Source organism: Natator depressus, chromosome 5, assembly GCF_965152275.1.
Source record: "Natator depressus isolate rNatDep1 chromosome 5, rNatDep2.hap1, whole genome shotgun sequence".
NCBI classification, from domain to species: Eukaryota; Metazoa; Chordata; order Testudines; family Cheloniidae; genus Natator; species Natator depressus.
Window position 1 is genome coordinate 36,959,440 of NC_134238.1, and position 27,295 is coordinate 36,986,734.

The 27,295-nt window shown below is 40.7% G+C and overlaps 1 protein-coding gene across 7 annotated transcripts in view; it reads right to left on the reverse strand.

Moving 5' to 3' along the window:
- The window catches only part of PDE4D (phosphodiesterase 4D), a 1,096,073-nt gene that overhangs the window by 271,952 nt on the left and 796,826 nt on the right, over window positions 1-27,295 (reverse strand). The window contains exon 1 of one of the 7 annotated variants that reach the window (XM_074952581.1): window positions 24,424-24,568. The exons of 5 other annotated variants lie outside the window; for them this stretch is intronic. Coding sequence is in view for 1 of the 2 variants with exons in the window: in XM_074952578.1 (XP_074808679.1) it covers window positions 16,828-16,916 (89 nt within the window). In the remaining variant the exon portion in view is untranslated. Of the gene's footprint in view, window positions 1-16,827; window positions 16,927-24,423; window positions 24,569-27,295 lie in introns of those variants that run through there. One more of the 7 variants, XM_074952578.1, reaches the window with a different exon arrangement.

Below are 27,295 nucleotides of genomic sequence, written 5' to 3' on the forward strand. Positions count from 1 at the left end.
AGCCTTATTGAAGTGAAGGGAAGCTTTGTCATAGTAGGACCTTCAGGATATGACTCTAAGTTACATTATCCTACGTTGCCAGCTCTCGCAATATTATTGAGAAAAAACAACAAGGAGTCTTTGTGGCACCTTAGAGACCAACACATTTATTTGGATGCTTTTCTTAAAATCCAACTCCTGGAGTCCTTTCAGTGCAAAAAAAAAAGTTTCTAGCCCTCAAAATTGTGGACAAAAGCTTCAAAATCAGCCACCAGAAGATAAATAAAAAGAACAACAACAAAATACAAAACAAAAAAACAAAAAAAAAACCCTCCAAAAATTAAATCTCATTATTTTTTGAGGCCTGACTCATTATTTTTGAATATGTGGTGTTCACAATATTGTACAGTAATGCAGTTAGAAATACAAAGAAGTCAAAAATAGTTTATTTATTAGAGAAAGTACTAGACAGGCAAAGACAATTTGAATCAAGAGTTAAATATACACATCCTCTATGTATATGATTGGTCCTAACAAGACACATTGCCATATCGGATTTTTTTTTTATTTGAGCCTTCTTTCTATTTTTAAAATAGGGGGGTTAACACATTTCTGCAATCAAATAGGTTCTAATTATGATTCCCAAAGACCTTCCTTGTCTCTAGTACTTTCTCTAATAATGTTTCCTGTCTGTTTCTTAGCGCTTTTTAAAATAGTTTTGGTCACTAGCAGAATTTTGCAAAGCTAAAATCCAAGGTATGCATTTTAAATAAATATTTATATGTCACAGGCTTTGGCTGTGCATGAGATTCAAAGCTGGAATCAACTTTTTTTCTTTTACTGTTTGCCTAACTTTAGTTAATTAAAAAACAAAAATCAAACCTTGTAATCTGTAGGGCTCTATGTGGCAGCAAAACCATAGAAAATGCATTTATTTACTCATTTCCCTTTCATTGGCCTATGTCTTAGCTTTCAGCATTGATAGGATCTGTTTGGTGCCTTTATTATCTGTTTTATTTTCCCAGGCCTTTCACTAATCTCAGTATGAATGTAATTAGCACTCTGCTGGCTGAGAGACTTCCCCCTACTCTATATTTTAACATCCTTCCAATGAGAAGTAAAATTGAGATACTGACATCTTGTGGGTTTAAAGGTTTTGTTCTGTTCTGTTTTTTGGTAAGAAGAGGTATATTTAAACCCAGCCACATAACTAGTGCAGCTTTATTTTGCCCACCTAAATCACCCTGCAATTTCAATTGGATATGATATTCTTTTCCACTTCCTTCCTAGTTTGTTATGTAGTGTGTGCTGTGCTGTTACACAACTATTTCATTCCACCCAAGAGGTAGCTAAATGGTTCAATATACACAATATCCTGCCCTGGCCACAAAGAGGTGTTGATAGACTCAATTGGCTCTTATTTTTAAAGGACTCAGACTGTCGTGCTTAGATGACAGGTGCGATAAAAATGCTAATTACTGTAGATATTTTTATTAATAAACTGTCTTGGAATTTAACAAAAAAGTTGCACTCCTTTATTTCTCCAGGTCCCTGTGCCAAATTTAATCCCTCTTTTAACTTAAAGGTTAGCCCTTTCATGGGAAAGCACAAGAAATCTTCCTGACCCCTTGCACTGCAAAAACAGAGGCCAGTCCCGCTAGTGCCCCCTGCTGGTACCTCCTAGGGAGAAAGCTACCCCAAAAGAGGCTGGGAGAGATGGGGAGGAGAGAAGGCATGACCCTACTCTCCCTCTGCACCAGCCAGCCGAGCTAACTGACCACGGACAGGGATGCTTGACACACACTCCTAACATGTGGAACACTGGTTGCCCTTCTCAGGAGCTCAAGGAAACACAATACTTCTTGGAACGTTTGCTTGGGTAGTCTAACTTTGCACTGCACCCATGTGGGACTGTGCCTAATAGGTACTATCTGACCCATTGGCAGGGATACATCTTTTAATATTTCTATTTAAGATTTATAAGTCTTTTGAAAATTAATATTTGGTGCTTTTGGAGCACTTGTTTGGGATGTTAGCAAAAGAATAATTTAACATCATATATTTTTCTATATTTTCCAGAAACAGAAAGAACTGTAGCAGCAAAATTTGAGCCTGTCCTCTCTGGCAGATCCCAGCAGTGTAAGTCTGCCAGGATGGATGGATGGATGGGATGTGTGTGTGTTCTGAAACAGTACTCTGATAATATCATATTACGTTTTGCTATACTGACAGTGTAAGTAAATAATCCCATCTGAGTCATATTAATAACACCCTTGTGTATCAACAACCAGCAATATTTTGACTCATTTGGCTTTACCTAATTTACATTGTAAAACCACTGGGGCTGTTTTTCCTGTTTTCTCCAGTGCTGAGCTGATTTCCTGTCCTGCAGGAAATTTTGATATTTCAGTATTTATTTTTTTCAAATTGAAACAAAAACTCAAAATATGCCACACATCAACAGATGCTGTGGTTCATCATGAGTAGGGCCCAACCAAATTCACAGCCATGAAAAACGTGTCACAGACCCTTGGAAATCTGGTCTTTTGTGGGCTTTTACCATATACTATTCAGATTTCACAGGGGAGACCTGCATTTCTCAAATTGGGGGTCCTGACCCAAAAGGGAGTTGCAGGAGGTTGCAAGGTTATTTTAGAGGGGCCACGGTATTGCCACTCTTACTTCTGCGCTGCCTTCAGAGCTGGGCAGCTGTAGAGTGGCGGCTGCTGACTGAGGCCCCAGCTCTGTAGGCAGCAGCACAGAAATAAGGGTGGCAATGCCATACCAGGCCACCCTTACTTTTGTGCTGCTCCTGGCAATGGCTCTGCCTTCAGAGCTGGGATTCCCGCCAGGAGCCACCGCTTTCCAGCTGCCCAGCTCTGGAGGAAGAGTTGTCACCAGCAGCGGTGCAGAAGGAAGGGTAGCAATACCGAACCCGCCCCCACACAATAACTTTGTAAACCGCTCCCTCCATTCCTTTTTGGGTCAGGACCCCTACAATTACAACACCGTGAAATTTCAGATTTAAATAGCTGAAACCATGAAATTTATTATTTTAAAAATCCTATGGCCATGAAATTGACCAAAATGGGCTGTGAATTTGGTAGGGCCCTAATCATGAGAGATGTAGTCTGGCCAGGGAGCTTGGCCCACGGGAGAGAATGGGGCATGAGGCATCCAAACATCAAGCCCCCTGAGTATCATGTCAGAGATCGTCTCTCCATACATGATGCACCAAAAAGGTTGCACTCCTCTGGGACATCACAGTTCACAAAACCCAGGATGAAGTGTAGGAGAGCTGGAGAAAAAGCATTCTGTCAAATGAGCAACCTGAAGAACCTGCAGGAATAGGAAGCTGGGACCATGGTGGTTCTGGGCCACTGATGCTTCCATATCATCCATTGAAAGCTTAGGGTAGGTTTCCACTGGAGGTCCCTGTGAAGCTAGGCACTGCAGGAAGTATTGCTCAGCAGGGTCTGAGTGGCAGCTCCACCCCACAGCCCAGTGATTGGCTCATGCTGGTACAGAAATGAGGAAGCCAGCATGGGGAGCTGTCTGAGCCACAACACAGACTACCTGCTTGCTTCGGTCCCTAAACTCCAGCTTCTGACCATGGTTTGTCCCCAACTCTGCTATTTGCCTGCTGACTGTAACCTGGTGTTTGATTCCCTGGTATCCTGACCTGGCTTGACCCTGATTCTGATATGATATGATGTGATTGGAATAACAGAGACTTGGTGGGATAACTCACATGACTGGAGTACTGTCATGGATGGATATAAACTGTTCAGGAAGGACAGGCAGGGCAGAGAAGATGGGGGAGTTGCATTGTATGTAAGGGAGCAGTATGACTGCTCAGAGCTCCAGAATGACCCCAACTCTGCTACTTGCTTGCCTCCTGCAACTTGGTGCCTGACCCTGACTTCCTGTTATCCCAACCCTGACCCCACAACTCATCACCTGACTGCAACATGGTAACTGACCAGTGTACACAGGCCGCCCCTGGCCTTGCCCTGACACTACCAGAGGAGGTTCAATTGTTCCAAAGCCTGACTGATTTTAGAGCACATTACAAAACCCATTTATCTGCTGAAACTTTTCAGCATAAAAGCTATGTTAAGTGTGATTGGGATTGGGGCAGAGGGATGTTGGGGGGAGAGCTCAGTGGAACCTGGGAGGATTAAGAACAGAATCCTCTGTAAACCAGCTATAGACATCATCATGCAGATGTAATTTACCAGTTGAGAGTTTTCTATAATGGGTGCTGTAGATAACCCTAAGTCTGCTAATAGGGAGCATTCTGTCCATGCAGTCAGGACACCACAGTGACTGTGGAAAGGGTCTCTGCATAAGTGGAGAGGTTTTTTGTAATATCCCTCTCGTCAACATCCAGGCAGAAGCAATCTGGCCCTAAACATTTTGGGATAGATTTTTAAAGGCACAACATACAGAAAGTCACCTAATTCCTATTTAAAAAAACGAGGAGTACTTGTGTCACCTTAGAGACTACCACATTTTTGGGGGCATAAACTTTCGTGGGCTAAAACCCACTTCATCGGATGCATGCAGTGGAAAATACATAGGAAGATATATATACACAGAGAACATGAAAAAAATGGGTATTGCCATACCAACTATAACGTGACTAATCAATTAAGGTGGGCCATTATCAGCAGGAGAAAAAAAAACTTTTGTAGTGACAATCAGAATAGATATGTGGACAGAGTATCTATTCAAGGGACACCATCATAGGACCTGATAACATCACCCACACCATCAGAGGCTCGTTCACCTGCACATCTACCAATGTGATATATGCCATCATGTGCCAGCAATGCCCCTCTGCCATGTACATTGGCCAAACCGGACAATCTCTACGCAAAAGAATAAATGGACACAAATCAGACGTCAAGAATCATAACATTCAAAAACCAGTCGGAGAACACTTCAACCTCCCTGGTCACTCAATTTCAGACCTAAAATTTGCAATTCTCCAACAAAAAAACTTCAAAAACAGACTCCAAGAAACTTCTGAGAAACTGCAGAATTGGAATTAATTTGCAAACTGGACACCATTAAATTAGGCTTGAATAAAGACTGGAAGTGGATGGGTCATTACAGAAAATAAAAACTATTTCCCTTGCTAATTTTCCCCCTACTGTTACTCACACCTTCTTGTCAACTGTTCGAAATGGGCCATCCTGATTATCACTACAGAAGTTTTTTTTTTAAGTGTCAACGGAGGTTTACCTGCCCCTGTACGGGAGAGCTAATAGACTTCTTAGGCTTTGTTACAGTATGTCATGCTGGAGCATTGGCTTTTGAAGCATAAACAGAAATCAGTCTTGTGAAGTCTGTGAAATCGAAGCACACCCAAAGGAGCCAATTACTGAAATTAATTGTTTCAATGTTTTAAAACTTAGTAGAGCATTACCTATGTTGATAAACAGTGAGTTCAAATACACAGAATATTTAGCTTCTCACAAGTACATTTAAAAGAAAAACTAGGATATATAAAGAATCAGATCGGAAAATACTAAAAATATTTTAATCCCAGTAATAGCTGAAAGCCTGTGCTGTCACATGGGTATAATTCATAAAATTATGTATGTAAAACAACTGAAAATGACTGAGAACTTTAATATTGGACAATAGTAGACTGCAATCCCAGTGAAGACTGAATCTGGTGATAGTCTAAATGGAGATCTCAACCATGCTTGTAGCTGTTCCTATCACATCAAACTGACTCAGGAGACATTCTAGGCTTCAGAGTGTGCTTGGGGTTCTTGTGTATGCTGGTTGTGCTGTTGTGTAGGTGGTTGTGTAGATTGTGTGTGGGCTGCTTTGTGTTAGCTGTGTGTATTTGTGGCAAATGAAAAGTGTGTGATGCAGTGAGTGTCGATGTGTATTTGGGATTATTATGTACGCTGGGGTGCTTCTGTTGATTTGAGATTTGTGCGAATAGCAAATGAGGGGGTGTGCTGCAGTGAGAACTATGTATATTTGGGGTTACTGTGTACGATGGCATGGTGGTTGTATTGATTTGTGTCCAGGGGGTGTCGTTGGATCTCTCACCATTTAATATTCCGCCCCGCCCATGGTTGATGTGGTGCCCTGCCTTGATTTCCCTCACCTGGGGTATAAACAAGTCCAATTAGGCTCTTCAGAGGGCCTTATGTTTAACAGAAAAGGATCCCCCAAAAGAGAAGTGGAACCATTAGTCAGCAACTCCACCAGAAAACCCTCTGCCTCTGGATTAATCAGTTTTATGTCATGGCCCTTTAGCCACAGCTCAAGCTGAATTATTTGCTTGGAGTTTGGGCCTCTGTGGGATGTCCTGCCACTACGTCTCCTCTCCCTGACACAGTTCATTGTCATTGCTGAGTAAGTCTCTAGTAGTTCCCCTAGAGGGTCCACATCCAGTTCGGTCTCCCGAGCTGCCCCTGTCTTTCTTCTGGGAGTACTTTCTCTCTGGGACAGATCATCGCACCATGAATCCCTTCTGTCCAGAATCTTCTCCCTGGGAGTAGCTTCCTGGCAGCCTGGGCTTCCTGCCAGGGTATGGGAGATCTCTTTTGCTGGAACTAGGCCTTCCTGCATGCCTGTCTTCTGCAGCTCTCTCGTTTGGTGGCTGGGTCAAGTAATCCACCATCTGAGCTGTGCCCCTCATAGAACCAGTTAAACTGCTGCATTGAAATTAGCTGTAGCGTAAGGGTGGTGATTACTTGAGTTACATGTGACAATTGTTCCCTACATGATGGAGAGATACATGTCACGGAGACATACATGCCTTACTTTAGCTGTGCACTGCACAGGCGTCATTCGTAAAGTCAAAATGTCTGAGAATTTAAAAAATGGATGGTAACAGGCTCTGAAACCCGGTGAGGATCAACCTAGTGATATTCTGAACAGGAAGAGTTCTCAGCCATGCTTGTGGCTGTTTCCATTGCTTCACACACACACACACACAGAAAACATTCATTACTTCAGAGTGACCCACAGAGTGACACTCCTGGATTCTTATTATAGAGATTATATAAACCAATGGCACCCTGTCATCTGGGTGCCATTGGTTTATATATTTTCAAAATCGTCTATGTCACAGAGAAACTTCAGTTCCATTTTCAAAAGTGCCTAAGCCATTCAGGAGCCCAATCCACTGTGTTCAGTTCTGGCCACCGTATCACAGAACACATACAGCAGAAAGAGAATGATTCTAAGAGTGGTAATCAAAATTAACAGAAGCAGGAAGAGACTTCCAGATGAGGTGAGATTATCAGGGAGTTTGGGGAAGGGAAAGATTGGTGCTCATTGTTCCCACTGTGCAGCAGTGGGAAAATAAATAAATAGATACATACGGATGCATAAGAAATGGGATGCAGAATAATAGTGAAAATATTATAATGCCATTTATATAAATCAATGATATGCCCTCACCAGGAACACTTTGTTCAGTTCGAGTCACCCTGTTTCAGAGAGAAGATAGCACAATTAGAAGGGGTTCAGAGACAGGCATTGAGAATGTTTAAAGTCATGGAAAAACTGCCATAGGAAGAGAGGTTGAAAAGGTTTGGACTGTTTAGCTTAGAGACGAGACTAATAAGAGGTGATATAAAGCTATACAAAATAACAAATAGTACAGAGACATTGGACTGGACACCTCTATTTATTCAGTTTCATAATATAAGATAAGAGGATGTTCAATGGAATTCAGAAGGAGATAATTTTAAACTGATAAAAGAAAATACTTTTTATACACAATGTATAATCACCTGTGAAACTCATTGTGATAAGACATTGTTGAGACCAAGAACCTAGCAGGATTCAAAAAGGACTGGACATAGATATGGATAACAAAAATATCCAAAGTTATAGTAAATATTACAAATCCAAGAATTTTGGAAGGGATATAGACCTTCATTCTTCAGGGAACAGAACACCCTCTAACTGTTAGGGTTTAGGAAGAAACATTCCTTAAGAGCTGCAGAGATTCTTACACCTTCCTCTGAAGCAGGTGGCGCTGGCTACATCGACAGCGCTGAGACTGGATTACATTTAATGGACCAATGGTCTGATCCAGTATGGCAATTTCTATGTTGCTAAGGATGCCAGAATCCTGATGATTCTTTTCCTTGGTTGGTTCAGGGGCATCTATATTTCTTTTTACTTTCTTTTTCTCCATGTAGAGAGTAGCATTTGGCCCCTTAGTTATTTTTCAGTATCTTGCAGCATTTTTTCTGTTAGTAATCATGTATCTCTTTCACAGAGCCCATTTAAACATTCAGCTGCCTGAAGATATCAGCTGTTTCCCGTATCTCAGAAATAAGTTGCTTTTGTTAGGTCTAAAAGATAAATGTCTAAACTCAATTCAGGAAAACTCCATATTTCTCAAATTGTCCTAAACAAATTACTAGTTGCAATAAATGACATATCCATTCCTAGCTCATGATTTACATACAAATATTACAGATGAACAGCACTAAACTAATGTTGATAGGGCATTTTGATTATCCTTTCCACCAGTTACGTTCTTGTTTTATGCAAAATCTAGAAATTAATTACTGCATCTTGACAAGGTACATGCTGAACTAGGGTCAACTTGTTTACCTGATGTATTCGGTATGAGATCTGCTGATAGTTCTATTTATAGTGGCCTAAGATTTGTTACACATCAGAGAATTGCAATTCACATAGCCTTGACACTAAAATAAAAATCCCTGCACATATAACATTTTAAAATCAAAACTAGTATTTTTTTGGCATTTCTGGCCAGCGTCTTACACACCATCTTTCACATCCAGGAGGATCCCAAAGTGCTTTACAACTGAAACTGGCATACAAACTATAAACAGGAATCACTTCACTCACCACTGAAATTAAGTTACCTCTGCCTGAGGTGAAACACAACAGCTATTTACCACAACCCACAGCAACATTACACAACAACTGAGGGGAGTAAGTGAAGAATACTATATCCAAGTAGAAGTGAAGGGGAAATTTCGTTAGAATGTAATTATCTACGCGAGAATTTGGGTAGGATCTTGGGGTGATCACTCCTAATTCTTGCAAAAAGTGTAATAGGTTCTGTAATAACCACAGTTAGTCAGGATTTTAGCTCTATGTGTCAGATATAAAATAGCATTTCCAGCAGCACAGCACTCTCAAGGACTGTCAGGACACTGATTTGAAACTGAACCACACAGGAGTAAGAATGAATTATCAGCACCACTCCCTGCGGCACCTACAGTAGATACTGCATTTCCTGGAGGTTTTTCAACCCAAGTCTTACGTTTCACTCCACTTAGCTTGTGAGACCTTATGTAAACATAATCAGCTTACAGCATTAAGAACATCTACTATCTACAGCATTCTTGTTTATATATTTCTGGTCAATATTTTATTCATACAACACTAACAGGATCATTTCTGGAAAAAACAAAAAACAAACAAAACAGGAAACACTGGCAGGCTAAAGCCCATTTGTGTGGGTGGGAGGAAAATATGAGAAATTTAAATAAGTGCCAGTCTTCACCTTGACCATTTTACTTGTAGACTGTACTCTTTCCCCTATCCTTTATTTGATTATATTATAAGCTTTGGGGACCAAGAATGAGTGTTCCCATATGTTTGTAGAGTTTCTGGTACATTTTAGACATTACAGTCATAAAGATACTAAAAAAAAGTTAGGTCTATTGCAATGGCAATAATCAAGACACTGTACATAGTGCAAACACGAATTTAGCTCTGCCAATGCTGTTTAATCCTGATCTACATGCTCCTTGCTATATTTCAGCTTCCTCTGAGAAAGGTTTCGCATGGGTCAAATCAGATTATGTTACAGTTGGTGCTGGAACTGTGGTGTAAAAATGTGTCTAACACACACCAGTATTATATTCAACACCTTATTTCACTTGTGACAGGCACATTTTGAATCAAGGAACTTCTGAGGTGAATCAGGCAGAGACCAAAACCATGCACTGTAAGTTTCACCACAAAGTTAGTTTTTAATGAAACCCTCAAAGTGTATAATATTGAGATACTGTTGCAAACAACACTCTTATTTTGTACAGTGTCTAGCATGGTGAGATCCCAAATCCATGATTGGAACCTCGAGGAGCTACCACAATATGAACAAACAAATAAATAAATAAATAAATAACTTTAATCTAGTTTTTATTACAATTTTACCAGAGGGACAATAATATCTAGTAACTCTAGAATACCTCACTTTGCACTCTAAGACAGCATTTATACGATTGAGAAATCCCATTACTTGTATTTGGCAATATGGAAAAAACCCTTGTTTGAGAGTCAGGTTTAACATTCTAGGCCCTAAGATTTTAGTGTCTTGCAGCATAATTATGCGACAGGATGGAGTCAGCCTCCTTACTTATGAACCCTTTGAACAGCTGGCTAAGGAACTAAATGTTGGCAGTAGTTACAATCACATGATCAATCCTCTTGGCCAGAGGAAATATGCCAGATGGCCAAAGAAGAAAAAAAATACACAGGGGGGATGGAACAAAAGAAGCTCTCATAAAACAACTGGGAACCCTCCTTTATTTTCCATGTGGCAACTTAATTTTAATATTCATAGTATTATTATTTATTGAGTTTTGATAGTGTGCCTTCATACATAGCTGACAGGAAACTCTAGTTTTGAAATTACATATATCCATTACTTTATAAGGATACTCCTTCAACAGTTATTTAATTTCATGCGGGAATTATTATATGTAGTACTAATACTAAGTCATTTCTCCACAGCAAAGCTTTGCCTTTAGAAGCTTATTCACTTCAACCAAACTGCTACAAAACTGCATACACCATATGAAAGTTTTTTCTTCAGCAGGTTTATTAAATAATCATTCAAATCTATTTCATTATGGGCCAGTTCCTTCCAGTCGCTGAACTCATTTGGAGCACTTCTGAGGACTGACAACTTGCATCAAAGTCAATGAGAGTTGTGGGCACTCAGCACCTTGCAGGATTAAGAAGGGGTTCAGAGACAGGCATCTGTCATACTGCAGGTTTCAGAGTAGCAGCCGTGTTAGTCTGTATTCGCAAAAAGAAAAGGAGTACTTGTGGCACCTTAGAGAGTAACAAATTTATTTGAGCATAAGCTTTCATGAGCTACAGCTCACTTCATTGGATGCATTCGCTGTAGCTCACGAAAGCATATGCTCAAATAAATTTGTTAGTCTCGAAGGTGCCACAAGTACTCCTTTTCTTTTTGTCATACTGCAGTTCATTTGTTATGCAGTATTTTTTCTTAGCTTTTTGTTGTCTAGTTCAGTAGTTCAGTGGGTACGATATGGATTGTTACTTCCAGCTAGATGCATGCTCTCTTTCCTTCCCAAATCACAAACTTCACTCACATTTTTACATATTTTTAGCTGTTGACTTGTTGCACTTAAAAGTAATAATAGGCTAAAGGGTTAATATAAAGTAATAATCACTAACTCAAACTATGAACCCAAACACTTAAAGCAAACCAGCAGAGATATTAAGTAACCCTAAAGAGAGTCTAGGTACACCCAACATGCACACTGAGGGGGTCATAAGAGGTTTCAACTTAAATAGACAGGCTCTCCAGTGAATTTGGCCCTGGGGCTCTAAGCCACAGTTTCTTTGGTGGGGTATGACGTGGCTAAACTGCACTGGGATTCCCTTCAAGGGGGAGCTTGGGCCACTTGCTATTCAGCACTGACTGAGACACTCATAGAATCATAGAAATGTAGGGCTGGATGGGACCTCAAAAGGTCAGGAGTCCATCCCTCTGCACTGAGGGAGCACCAAATATACCTAGACCGTCCCTGAAAGGAGTGTTTGTCCAAACTGTTCTTAAAAACCTCCAATGAAGGGGATTTCACAACCTCCCAAGGAAGCTTATGCCAGAGCTTAACTACTCTTATAGTTAGAAATTTTTTCCTACCATCTAACCTAAATCTCCCTTGCTGCAGATCAAGCCCATTACTTTTTGTCTTACCTTTAGTAGACATGGAGAACGATTGATCACAGTCCTCTTTATAACAGGTCTTAACATGTTTGAAGACTTAACAGGTCCCACCTCAGTCTTCTTTTCTCAAAACTGAACATGCCCAATTAATTTTTAACCTTTCCAAATAGATCATGTTTTGTAAACCTCTCTTCAGTTTGTCCACATCTTTCCTAGTGTGGTGCCCAGAACTGGACACAGTACTCTAAAAATGAGGCCACAGCTGTACCAAGCAGAGTGGGACAACTACCTCCCATGTCTTACAAATGATACTTCTGTCAATACACCCCAGAATAATATGAGTCTTTTTTCAACTGCATCACATTATTGATTCGTATTCAATTTGTAATCCACTGTAACACCCAGATCCTTTTCAGCAGCGTTTCTACTCAGTCAGTTACTCTCTACTTTTATAGTTGTTCATTTGATTTTTTCTTCCTAAGGCTCTTTATTGCACTCATCTTTATTGAATTTCATCTTGTTCATTTCAGACCAATTCTCCAATTTGTGAAGATCATTTTGAATTCTAATCCTGTCCACTGAAGTGCTTGCAATCCCCCCCCAGTTTGGTGTCATCTGCAGATGTCATAAGCACAGTCTCCACTCCATTATTCAAGTCATTAATGAAAATATTGACTAGTGCCAGACAGGCCACTGTGGGACCCCATTAGATACATCCTCCCAGTTTAACAGCAAACCATGAATAACTACTGTTTGGGCATGGTCTTTCAACCAGTTATGCATTCACCTTATAGTAATTTAATCTAGCCCATATTTCTCTAGTTTGCTCATGTGAATATCAGGTGGGACTGTGTCAAAAGCCTTAATAAATATCAAGATATATCAAGTCTACAGCTCCCCCTGTCCACTAGGCCAGTAACCCTGTGAAAGAGGGAAATTAGGTTGGTTTGGCATGATTTCTTCTTGGCAAATCCATGTTAGCCATTCCTTATGACCTTATCATCCTCTAGGTCAGGGGTCAGCAACCTATGGCACGCGTGCCAAAGACGGCATGTGAGCCATTTTTTAATGGCACGCTGCTGTCTGCCGGACCCAAGCAGACAGCAGCGTGAACTAAAAATCCTGCCCGGCCCGGCCCGCTCTTTTCCACCCCCCACCCACCGCTCTCTCCTTTCAGGGCAGGCAAGCTTCCCCCTCCCCCTGTCCCTTCCCCCAGCATGCTGGGTTCCTGCCCCTCCTCTGCTCCCTCCCTGCCGCAGATCAGCTGACGGCCCTTGCTACGGAGCGGGAGAGGTAAAAGCGGAGCCGCAGCACACTCTGCTCCGGGGACCTTGGGGAAGGGGGTGGAATCAGGGCATATCCCCTCCAGCCCTCTGCCGTGAGCCACTCAGGGCAGGGGGCTGGGAGCACTCCCACGACGCCAGCCCTCTTCCCTCACCCCTGAACCCCCCACACCTCTACCCTGAACCCCCCTCACACACCCCAGCCCTCTGCCCTCACCCTTGAACCCTCCTCACACGCACACCGTGCCCTGTGCCCTGACCCCTGCACCCCCCCACAACCCCAGCCCTGACTCCGGCACCCCCCACACATACCCAGACCCCCCATGCCCCATGCCCTGACTCTTGCACCCCCCACATCCCCACTCCCACCCTAAGCACCAAACGGCAACTCCTGCACACACACACACATTCCCATCTGCACCCCTCGCACCAAATGGGAGCTGCCCAGGTAAGCGCTCCATACCCAAACCTCCTGCCCCAACCCTGAGCCCCCTCCCTCATTCTAGCTCCTGGCCAGACCCTGCAGTCCAACCCCCAGCCTGCTCCCAGCACACTCCCACCCTCATCTCAGTGCAGAGAGAGGAAGAGAATGGCTAGAACCAGGGAGAAGGTAGATACCTACTCTGTGTGGGCAGGGCCGGGATCCCAGACCAGCAGCAGGCTGAGCGGGGCCGGCAGCCGGGACCCTGGCTGAGCCACTCAGCCCGCTGCCAGTCTGGGGTCCCGGCCGCTGGCCCCGCTCAGCCCACTGCTGGTGTGGGGTTCTGGCTGCCGGTCCCGTGCCAGCCGGGGTCCCGGCCACAGGCCCCGCTCAGCCCACTGCCGGCCTTGGTGAACGGAACCCCAGTTTGCCTTTTTCCTGTCCTCTGGGACCTCACCCTTCCTCCATGAGTTCTCAAAGATAATTGCTAATGGTTCCAAGATTGTTTCAGTAGTTTCTTAAGTACCCGAGGATGATTTCATCAGGTCCTCCCAACTTGAATATATGTAACTAATAATAATCCACATATTCTTTGATCTGTTCTTTCCCTGTTTTGGCTTGCATTTCTTCTTCCATGTTGTTAACATTAATTGTGTTAAATATCTGGGCACCATTAACCTTTTTAGTGAAGACTGATGAAAAATAGGCATTAAACATGTCAGTCTTCTTGCTGTCATCTGTTATTAGCTCTCCTTTCTCACTGAGAAGATGACCTACACTTTGCTTCATCTTCCTCTTGGTCTTAATGTACTGAAAGAACCTCTTCATATTGCCTTTAATGTCCTTTGCTAGGTGTAACTCACTTTGTGCTTTAGCCTTTCTGATTTTGTTCCTACATGCTTGTGCTATTCTTTTGTACTCATCCTTAGCAATTCGTCCTGTTCTCACTTTTTATAGGATTTGTTTTTGATTTTCAGGTCATAAATCATAAATATATCATAAATGGCTTTAAAATTAGACATATGCAGAACACACTGTATGTAAGAGCAGAACTGGTCACTAAATCAACAGATTCAAGAGTTCCGAATGTGCTAATATGACAATATTACATTCTTGTCCAAAAAATAGTAACTGCGATTTTAAAATCATAGTTTATTCTAAAGTAAAAGTAAAATTGGAAAGTAGAAAAAACAGGGTTTGCTAAACAACGTTTTTCATAGAAAACTTAGATGTGTTATTGTCATGTGTTAATTTTTAGAAGCCCATGCACACTGACATCAGATATTTCAGTGACATTAGCAGAACTGTGAGTTGACAAAAACAAGGTTATTAAATTACACATGGACTGTATACTATAAAATTCTGTAGTATTCTTCCAAATATAACCTATAGTGTGAATGCAGCTGTAGCAATGATATGGTAATATGCAAGACTATACAAATATTAGGGCTTCTGAATCCTCTTTCCAATCACAAGTTATGGTTATCTTAAATTATAAAAACAAAATATGACTGTTAAGTAAAAACAAAACTCTCCCTCATTTATGATCACTTATCTTCATTCTGCTAGCTCCTGACAATTCCTAAAATCTCCAGAAAAACAATTCTACTTATGATGGTAAGTCTTGTAAGACATCATCTGTTGATATCTGTAGAGCTCAAGTAAGATTTAGGTTAGTTTGGTATTCTAAGTGAAAAGAAGTCTTTCACTTTTAAGGCTGATTTATGGCTGCAAAATCTATTAAATGGACAATAGTCAAAACTTGCATTACTTAACTACAGTAATGAAATATGCTCTTCATAAATCAGACCACTTGTCAGCGTGCTTTCTGAAAACAGCTTTATATGGAAGTTGGAATCATCACACATACTGGGTAAAAAATAATTCAAGGGTTTTTTTTAAACCTATTCAGAAGATCTTTTTCTTCTGTTTGCAATCACCACTTTAAAAAGAACACAAATATGTTCTAGTTGTGGGTATTTTTAAGCAGAAGCATAAATCTATAAGATTAACAGATATTTTCATATAGCCACTATTCTAAGCATAAGTACAGCAAAGCAAGAATAAGCTTGTTAGTGATGCAGTCAAATAAGCTGACTTTATCACTTCATTTCCTCTTTGTTTTACCATTTTAACCATTATATCTAATATTTACCATCAAAAAGACCAAGATTTGTTCTACACTCAAACTGAGGTTTATATTTTAATATTTTATATGGCAATTAGGCAACTCCTTGTACATGAATGATGTAGCTTTTGCATGGGAAAATGTTGAGAGATGTTTACCACCTTACGTGGTTAGTTTTGTTGGTATTGTATATTTTTGTTAACTGCCTATTGTTGTTATTGTTATGTAAAGCACTCGGCCTCTTAGGCAATTTCACTGTACAAACGTGACAATAAATAAATGTGGATATTGAATCAGTGGATACAAAAAGTACATCTTACTCAGAAGGAGATGTACAACAGGTCCTTAATTATATCCTATAACACAACTGACAGCACTTTTTCCATTCTGCAACAAAATTGTAGACTTTGACAATATTAAGTTTATAATTTAAAAGCTATAGATATAGATAAATATTATGGATAGATGCTAACCTGTCAGCAATAAGTTTAATTTTAATTTCAGAAAGTAATATAAAAGAAGTCTGTGGAAATAAACAGCTTTCTAATAGTGACACCTAAGACAAAATTTGAAGCAGTTTTTTTTTCCTGGATATATTTTTTTTCTATGTTCTTGCATACTACAATATTTAACAAACCTGGTTTGCTAATTCTGGTTGCTTTGCTAATTTCTGGTATTACCAATCTGCAAAAGCCTTCCTCAACATTAAATGTTAATTCAGATTTGGCATTACTTATTTGTGTTACATTCATTTTATAGAGTACATATGTTAATCCAGGCTTAGAGGATAATATGCAAAGATATGTTGAAAACAAATGCATCTTTAAGGTTGCCATTTCCAATAATTTGTTATGATATTACTATATATAATACATTCAATATTTTCCTAAAATACATACTGAGAAAAACCCTTATAAAGGTCTATGAAATAGTGTGAGCTATAGTAAATACAACAGGGTAACAGATTTCTACACACCACAAATTTGAGGCAGAACATTAAAGAGCTGCAGTCACACTGAATTATCAACAGCTACCCCAGCAGGGCTAAAACAGATACCTGTAGGACTTCAAAAAACGATATCTCATCTTGTTTCTTGGAGATAAACGAGGGATAGAGACCCCCAAAGGATCCCAGAGAAAGGCCATTTGCAAGGATAGTGCCAAAAGAGTCTAAAAATATATATGATTCAGACAGGAAGCCGGGCAGTTGTGCTGGAGTGCCCTGCCCCAGTCATGGAGCACTTGTAACTGTGTAAGGGAATATTGTTTTCTCATGGTGTGCTTTGGTAGAGATGAGACTGGCCGAGAGCATAGGCTAGAAGGGATAACCAGGATTCCCTGCTGCACGACACTTGCCCTTTGCATGAATACTTGCTATATTCAGAGCTCTTATCTCATTAGTAAAGCAAGAAACTCTCATAGTAAATCTGTTGATAATTATAGCACTCATTAAAAAGCAAATACACATGGTACTGAAAACTGCAGAGAAAATGTATTAGGTAAAATGCAGAAACAGCTAACTCTCTAACAGTTTCTAAAACCAAAACTCCAAACCTGTAACAACAGATATACTTTGTTCAAAATATAACACCAAACAGTAATACTTCCAATATGTTTAGATTGATATCAGAAAGATAAAGAACATACAGCAACATAAAATATCTAGTAAAGATGAATGTATCAAAGGAAAAAAAATAATAGGAAAAACATGTCATCCGGCCCCTAAATTGCCACCCTGTTACATTCTTACTAATTCTCTTCAAACTTCTCTTTTCTCCTCACAGTTTCTCATGGGTATCAATTTATACTATTAAGCAGCTTTTCTGAAAGGGCTTAATCATCTGTGAGAGAGCAGCCACTCTAAGAGAATGAGTCTCATATTGGCAGATCATTTTCAGATGTCTTGGCAGGTTTTCCCTCCAGAAGACTGCATCATTTGTCTTACTGAGTTACAGTGAATGACTTTGACAAGAAAACTCAGTTTACTGTTACCTATGCACCAGAAATATTCTGAAGTTTTACAGTGGCAATCACTGTTGTATTTAAGCATTGAAATGTCTTTTTTTCCTTACTCTCAAGCCCAAAGTAGTTTTAAAAGGTAAACCCTGATCACCTCAGCCTAGCAGTAGTAGCAGTGTTCAACCAGGCATAACAGAAGACTCGAGTTTGATTGATAAATTGGAGTCTCACTTCCTGGGACAATATGGGATAGGAGCACGTCAGAAACAATAAGCCAAATTCAGTTCTGACATAGATGGAGGAAACTCCAATGAAGTCAGGAGAGTTGCCTCGCTCAAAGGTTGAATATGGTACAAATTGTTCAGTATCACTTAACAGAGAGGTTTCTAGCTAATTAAAGAACAGTACAGTAATCTCTGAATGTAATCCAGTCCAGCATTCCTCGTCCACAAGGAGAGTGATGGAGAAGGAATGAATTATGAGTGTGTATGTGGTAAGGTGTTAAATTTGGTGAAAATGGAGGGATACTGAGGGCTCCAATGGGAACTGGAGAAAAATTGGTTCTTAAGGATAAATTACTTTGTCACTTATATGATCAAATATATTAAAACTATTTGCATGGCAGCAGAATACTGGAATACACTCCATTCACAAAGATCATAAACATAACTGAATATACTCTGCTCTAGAGAAGACCCATTTACTTGTGATATATTAAGAAATGTACTACAGATAGTCAATCTGATCATAATTCTCCTCTTCCTTTGAAATAGGACTTGTGCATCAGGTCTTGGCAGGTGAAGTGATAGCTTTTTGTCTTTATGTAATAAAATCCATATATTTTAGAGCAGTTTAAATAATACCCCATTTAATTAAATTCTTGTTAAACAGCATCTCTTTACAACATGAGCCCCAAACAATGGCAGATTGCTGAGCAATTCTCTTGATAGCTAAAGCTATTATGTATTGTCAGAATCATGATATGATTTGAATTATTAGTAAATTATTATAAAATCTAATTGAATTATAATAATATTGAATATGAACACTAATTGAAAGTTATTATTTTTCTCCTGGGAATCAAGACCAGGGACAAGCTACATTGTTGTTATTCCAACCTCAATAATGTAGCATATTGCCAGGTATACTACATTCTCTCATTCTATTTTAAAAAACTGATCACATGAACCATCCTAATAAAAGCACAGAATTTGAAACAGAAGAAAAGCACCTGAACGAACATGCTGATTATTAGTTACATTTTCTCCTTCTGCCCCTTCTCCCAATATTACACTAAACCCATTGACACAACCAGCCTCATGAGGTCAAAGAAATAAGCTACTTACAATTAAGATTACTGCAAAGAAAAGATAAGCCTTAATTTCAAATACAATTACTGTCATTATTATAGTGACATGTACAGTGACCACCTGTATCATTACAAACTACAATATGTTCATGAATATTAAAGTAACTGAAGCTACAAAAAGCTTCAGAACACACAAAACCGCAGATTAACATCTTCTGAAGTTTACCCTGGGATTGATTCCTGTCTTTCCTAGGGTTTATTTCCCAGTGGTTTGTGAATTTCACTGAGAATATAAGCGTCTCCCAGGCACACAAAGAACACAAAGCAAATGGACAAAAGGTCAAATCAAGTTACTATTTGTTGGCAGTCTTTTGGATAAAAAATAGCTGAGAAACTATCTGAGAAACCTGATGTACCATTTCATAAGAGGTAAAACAAACCATTACATGCAGTGATTAGCAAAACTTTTGATAGAAGTTTATATTATGAAACATATTTCCTGGCAGAGATCGTCGATGTCTTACAGAGATTGGAAACTGCAACAGTTGTTTGCATTTTGCTTAATACTGGGATTCTGGCCCTGCAAATGATCTTCGTTGATTCAAAAGCACTATCAAGTGATATTACAGCCAGGTTTGGATTTAAAGGTACCCTACTGATATTGAGAGGGGAGCCTTTTCTTTATTATTCCAAGAAAGAACAATGTGATACTAGTTTGATTTAAGAACAAATTTTTATGAAAAAAAATTCAGACAAGAATATTTTCTTCTTGTGAAATTTCCTTATACGTCCCAAAATCAAACTGATTAAAAAGTTTTAATGTTTACATTTAAAAAGAATATATTCATAAATTCTCAAATTAGAAAAAATAATTTTTCATCAATTAACCACCCCATAAATGGTTCTGGCTGACACATGTAGTCAATGACAATAATTCCACTGCATGGAGTTATGATGAATGCGGATGCTATGACTTACAAATGACTGGTATAAAGACCTAAAATAAGCTGTTGTATAGTCATGCTTTTTCCCATTAGTACAGTCCCCAGGAAGTGCCTCAAGACTGCACAATCCCTCTGCTTCAAGGATACTAGCATACCCAGCACTGTATATAAACACTTATGTAGAATCTATTCACTTTGTCTGCCCTCCTTGAGACTCTGTAGAATGAGAGGGGTGCAGTTCCCTGCTCCCACTTATCTGTCAAACACAAGGCAGTGTATCACTCACTGGCCTAAAGCCCCTCCAAGAATTGGGGACTAAATTTATACTATTCCGCGAAACATTAAAATGCTCCCCTCAGATTGTGGAGTGCCAGTGAAACCATTCTGCATCTCTTACTGAAACTCAAAGCTGCAGGATTGTCCATTGTCTCTATGCTCCTCCTCGAATAAGGTTTTAGCCACAGGGTCCACATAATGGTGCATCCACTGCCTTTATCCTATTTCACCTAAAGCAGGATTCCATCCCCACATGCCTCTTTGTGCAGTAGCAGAGAGAGAAGGAGAGAGCAGGAGTGCGCTGTTAAGGTCACTGCTGCTCAATTTGCAGAAAATGTGTGGCCTCCTGCATGACCTCTTTGTATCTGGGACCCCTACTGTGCAGTGTAACTGCTGATTCCTAGTCTTTAAAGTTTTCCAGAAGTCTTCTGTAGAATGCATATTTTCCCCTACTGCATACAGTGCTGTTGGATGGAATAGCAGTTTGAGAGAGAGAGAGACAGAGAGAGAGAGAGAGGGAAAAGGTCACCTATTACAGTTGCCTGGAACCTATTTGTTTGGGCAGTAATAAAATATAAACTTTAAAAATGAAAGACTTACTTGTAAGATAATATTGAAAATTGAGATGCTTTGAAGGAAACAGTTAAATACAGACTGGGTTTCTGTTAAAGTGTAGTCAGTTACTTAGATTAATTTCTATGACTTAGTGCTTGGCTTGTCTAATCAAGAGTTATCCCCTCAGTTTTCAAACAGTGCATGATGGTTTAGTTGGACAGCTCCAATTAAACTAGCACTGGGAATTACATGGCTAAAATCAAATATTTACTCACCAGTAAGCAGAGATTGGCTTGTATGAAGGCAGATATAAACAGTTTGGCATGCATTTGTGAATATTTTATTAAAGCCAAGGAACTGTTCAGTTTATATTTCTTGATATTATTGAAACGGGAACTAAGAACACAAACTAAACTTATATTCATAGAATATCAGGGTTGGAAGGGACCTCAGAAGGTCATCTAGTCCAACCCCCTGCTCAAAGCAAGGCCAATCCCCAATTTTTGCCCCAGATCCCAAATGGCCCCCTCAAGGATTGAACTTACAACCCTGGGTTTAGCAGGCCAATGCTCAAACCACTGAGCTATCCCTCCCCCCACAAAGGGCATCCATTTTGTAGTCTTAAAGTACCATCTCAGGATGGAATTATTAGTTTATAAATACATGACAGGGAGTTAGGCACCTATCATTGCTTGTGACCCACAACCAGGAACCCTCTCCTGGAGTCAAACAACTTAGGTGCCTAAAGGTACTTCTTGCAAGAACAGCTTAGGTGCTAGCCTTCCTCCTAACAAAACAGAGCTGGTCTCTCCTCTTATAACCTTTAACCCAGTGGTTAAGGGTACTTCCCTGGTATGAGGGAGACTCCAGTTCAATTTCCCCCTCTGCAAGATGAGGAGAAAGGATTTGAACAGGCGTCTCATATGTCTCTGGTGGATGCTCTAATCACTAGACTAAGGGATATTCTGATGTGGGTCTTTCTCAATCTCTCCTATGGAAACCTTCCCCCTTTGTATTAAATAATTATATATTAACTGGGCCAGGGACGAAGCAAGAATTACTCTGTAGTCCCGTGTGTAGAGCACTTACCTGAGAGGTGGGAGAGCCCTGTTCAAATCCTTTTTCCTAATCAGGCAGATGAGGGAATTGAACTGGGATCTCCCACATCCCAGGTGAACTCTAGTCCTCACCACTGGGGCTAAAGAGGGAGGTTCTCCTCATCTCCCTCTCCCCCAACTCTGTCTGCTTGTGGGTGGAGTTAGGTGTGCTCAGAGTACACCTACTGAATCAGGCCCTGCAGCCAAGATAGGCATACCCCACCCCCACCTTCACCTGGGTTTGAGGATCACACTGGGGCTATGAGATAGGCATCTGAGTGCCTGCCTGAGGCAGCTGTATTCCTGACCAAACCCATAAATGTATTCACCCAGAGCACTTTTACAGTGAAAATATAGGTGCTGAGTGAGTTTAGGCACCTATAGGATTAAGGGTATTGTGGATCGCAGTAGTGCATAAATCCAAGATCTAGGTGACTAAATCCCTTTGTGGACCTGGACCTAACTTCCTCCCAGCAATGACTGTAAAGTGCCATGTATCGCTATGGGACTGTAGAAACAATAAAAAGAAATAAAAACATTGTGAACTACTTGAGTTTAGCTCTACAGCAGCCTGCAGCAAAGAGGTTTTTTTAAAATGACAAACAGTAAGACAGGTAAAACAATCATATTAGGCATAAATATAAATAAGATTTGGCCTAATAAGCATTAGGAATTTGTGGCATCTTATATATTGCTGTGGGGTAACTGTAATTAAATAATGACATTTTAATGGAGGCTAACTACAAAGAGAGCTCTGCAAACTGATCATCATTGCAAAAGTCAAACAACAAAATATTAGTATGCTCAGAAAGTAAAAGGAATGCATCTGCACTGGAAGCAGACCATATGGAGGGCTAAATATAAGATAAAACTAGCATGGGAATTCTCACTGGTAGATTAAAATACTAATCGCAGACAGTGAGAAGAGAGAGGTCAAAACGGTCAAAAATGTACCACCCTGAAGAGACGGGCCATTCATTAAAACTTAAAGATAGCTACCATCCCGCGTATGTGAAAGATATCCTCAGTATTTCATTAGCAAAGAGTGAAGCTGAATGCAGGCTCAGTTGAACAAGTATAAATTTATTACACCGGGTCCACTGCTCTGTCCAGCTGGCCGAGTTACTTCCCATCTAATTCCAACTACCCCTGGTGTCCCATCAATAATGGCCCCAGCAGGGACCATGGGCCCTCTGACTCCAGTTTCACTTATGATACGTCTTCTCTATTTTACAAATATTTGAATATAAACATTAAAAATAAATAATTGATGCCCATACCACCACCTTGTTTCCCTTCCTCCAGAGGTTACTAGCACACGGCCAAGTTGGAGTCTTGTCTTTACCACAGACTGAGCTGATTAATTGGTCTTTCAGATAATATGGTCTCCTCAACTGGTGACCATACCAAGAGTGACCTCTCTCTGTCTCCCTGTAACCTCTCTCTTTGTGGAGTCTCCTCCTTCCCTTGTGGGGTTGGCCTATGGATGGCTCTTTGTCTCTCCATTCTGTGATGATCTCTGTAGCCTCTCTCTAGGTGTCGTGTCTGTTGGCTTGTAAGTGTTTCCTGTTCCTTTGGATTACTTGTTCCTTCTGCGTAGTCCACCTCGTAGAACCTGGGTGCCACTGCACCCCTCACAGCTCCTTTAGTCCACTTCTTCTGATGTCTCACTAATGACTGGATACTTACAGGAGTGCCTGTCTCCAGACTGACCTGTCATACACTTTACTGCCTGCTTTCTCTGATTGTTGACCATCTCCTCTCAGTGATGTCTCCATCCTTTTGGTGATCACAGGTCTCCCCCTTACTGGTACAGAATTTAGTCCTCATCCCATCAGTGCCCATGCTGGACTGTTTTGGCATCCCTGTGATGAGGTATTCCTGTGTTCCAAAAATGCTAAAAAGGGGTGTGAATCAGAAGAAACAGCCTTGTGTAACAGTCTCTTTGCAGTTTGCACAGCTGATTCCACTTTACCATTACTCTGTGGGAATGCTGGGGAGGACCTGTGGTGATCAAGCTCCCAATTGCTTGCAAATTCCTTGAATTCTTCCAAGGTAAGATTGGGGTCCACTGTTTGTTAATATAGTGTCTGGAATGCCATCTCATACAAGAATCACTGTCTTGTTTCTTGTACCAAGCAGGGCATTGACTTTTCATATCTTTGAATAATAAGTCCACTGTAAACAAGTGCTGCTTTCCCTTGAAGGTAAATAAGTCTGTCCCTACCTTTTCCCATGGTCAGGTGGCACCTCATGTAATGGAGTCCCTTTCTACTGCTTATCACATGACCAGCAGATGTCACACACTTCTATCAAGTAGTGGAGTTGTATATTCATTCCTGGTGAGTAAACACACTTTTAAGCCTAAAACAGCTGTCAATGCCCAGGTGTGAGGCATGTATTTTTCCCAAGATATCCTTACATAATGATGCAGAGCTCTCTGTTCTCTGACTATGATTCCATCCTGCACATTAAGCTGATCTTTAATTTGAAAATATGGTTCACACTCTTACCAGTACTTGGCTTCTCCTTCTATTGCTCTCTTGACTGCTTGCAGCTGGATGTACTTTTCCCATAAGCTCTTTGATTTCTGTCAGCTTTGTTATAAAAACTGGGTTACTGAATCCACTAACATGCTGCACTATGTCCTAATCCCCTTCCCCCAGCTCTTTGATGATGGCTATATATGCCCAGCTCAGGGTGTCAGCTGGCACTGGTAATCCTCTTGGACAGTTCTACCTGTTAGCAGTGGAGCTACATCAACATGTGCTGAAATCTTTCTGGAGCTCTAAGAAAGGGTTTTGTCATGATTGTCTCTAGGGTTATGTGGTCTGATTGCACTACCCCTGGGTGGCCGTAGATGTACTGATGGAATTACTCCACTCCAAATACCACAGCCAGAAACTCTCTATTTTGGTGTACCCCTCTTAAATCTCTGATAGGGCTCTGCTGGCATAAGCAACCGGCTACTGCTGCAAAAGAGCTATACCCAGTCCTTTCTCCAATATACCACACTGGAATGTCAGTGGCTCTCTTCACTTGTAGTACTGCAGGACAGGCATCCGTTATCATTTGTTTCAGAATGTCAAATATTTGCTGCTGAGAAGCTGCCCAGTCCCACTCAACATCCTGCCTTGTGAGCTGACATCTGCTACAGCAGCCAGGTGTGGCAGTATTTGAACTGAAATTTCTCATTCTTATGAAGTGCTGTACCCCTTTTACAACCACTGAAGCTGGCATGTTGCTGACTGCCTTAATCTTGTTGGGATCTGTTTTCAGTCCCTCTGCTGTGAGTAGACGTCTAACATATACCTTCTCAGGCTGTTTGAGTTACATTTTTTCTGGGTTCAGTTATAAGTTCTTGTCCCTACATTGCTGTAGAAAAGCTTGTTATTTTCTGTCATGGTCTCATTCGGTCTGATCAGCTTCATAGCTTACCTGGCTGTATTCCCCAGGTGTGTGGTGCTTACTAACTGCCACCACAAATTTAAGTTGGTACCATCTGTTATTTTTTTGGGGTTATTTACTATGAGGACACATTTTCCAATTGGCTGCCTTATTGTCTTATTGTATAGCTATTGTATATTATGACACTGTGTCTGCTCTTTTTAATGGGTATGTTCAACTCCCAATCCACCCTGAATAATCACACTGCAGGAGGTCCCACTATCTACCTGAAAGCACACAGAGCATTTCCTTATTAACACTGCCGTACACAAGGAAGTTGGTATTATCCTTTGCAGTAGTCCTGTCTTGACAGCCTGAACCTGATATGCTCATGAACTCCAGGAGAGAGTCATGATGACATCACCACTGACTGATGTGCCATCCCCTTCATGTACCAATCTGACTAAATCCTTCTGGGACCTCCCTCTTCTCTGGCACACACTGCTGCAATGGTTCAGCTTGCCACATTCCTCGCAGTATTGTCCAAGAGCGGGGCATTTCTCCTTTACCTGCTCATGCTGCATCCCACGATAAAAGTATCTTAATATGGATATGGAAACCTGCCCACCTGCTCTCCTGTGATGTTGACTCAGTCCATGCACTTCAGGGGCTGTTGTGTTTCCTATGGCTTTCATCCTTTCTTTTGAGGCTTCTGCTGTACATTCCATGTCTAAGCATCTGTCAAATGTAACATCACCTTCCCGAAGCAGCTGCTTCTGCAGAGGGTGATCCCAAGTGCCACAGATTATCTTGTCCCTAATCAGGGAGTCTAAGGCCTCAAAACTGCATGTAGCAGCCAGCATGAATAAGGCAGTAACATAGGCGTCTAACTCCTCTCTTTTGGATTAATCTCTAGGGAAAAGCCTGAGTCACTTGACAGTTCATTTTTCTTTGGGGAGCAATATACTCCGAGGACTACTTTGAAGATTGAGGCAGTGCTGAGCTTCAGAGCGGTGCTGAACTCTGCCTTGTTCCCCGAAAAGGTAAAGTAACAATTTTACTTTCCTGGTGTTGTCGTCCTGCTAATACTCAGGTCTGCAAACAGCCCAAATTCCTCCATCCACCAGATCCATTGCTGGTCTAGGTTTGTATTTGCAAAATCCAGGGTCTTTGGACTGAGTTCCATGGCTCATGCTGCCAGCTGCTGCACTGCAGAGAACTCACAACTCCAATGCTGCCACCATGTTTCAGTAGCAAACAGTGGAGCAGAATGCAGGTTAAGTTGAAGAAGTGAAACTTTATTAAACCCTGTGCTCTGCTCTGTTCATGTGGCTGAATTGCTTTCAGCATAACTTTAACCATTTCCTGTTCCCCAGTGTCCTGTCAATAACAGGCCCTGCAGGGAATAGGGCCTCTCTAACTCCAGTTGCACTGATCATGATACACTCAGGAAGGGAGATCTAGAATGGGAAGAGGGGGATCCCTGAACAGGGAAGACCTTAGCCCCAAAATTATTTAAGCAAGTCAAAAAGATGGAGAGGAAAGGTAACATGGCAGATTTTAAATGCTATGAAGGACGGTGGCAGTCATTCAAGTACCTCAAGCCAAGGCTATTAAGAGGTTTTATATATAGAATCAGCAAGTTTTTCTATGAATTCATTGGCTTACTGGCAACTAGTTCAGATTGTGGTGGGCAGATGTTACCATTCCTTTGACACACTGATTATATCAATGAAAATATAAATAGCAGAATTGGAAAGGGTTGTGAATGTCTTATTTCTAGAACTCGAACATACTGGGTTATCCCAGAGTATATAAAATAACAAATAATGGTGTAGGATATACATGGCAATCTTAGGCATGCTATATTGATCCATACTATAAAAAATTTATAAATGGGAATATTCTATAAAAATCTATTAATGAAAATATTTGTGCTATGATAGTTAGCCCAATTAATTTGTGGGCACTACTGAGGATTTTTTTGTTTTGTTTTTT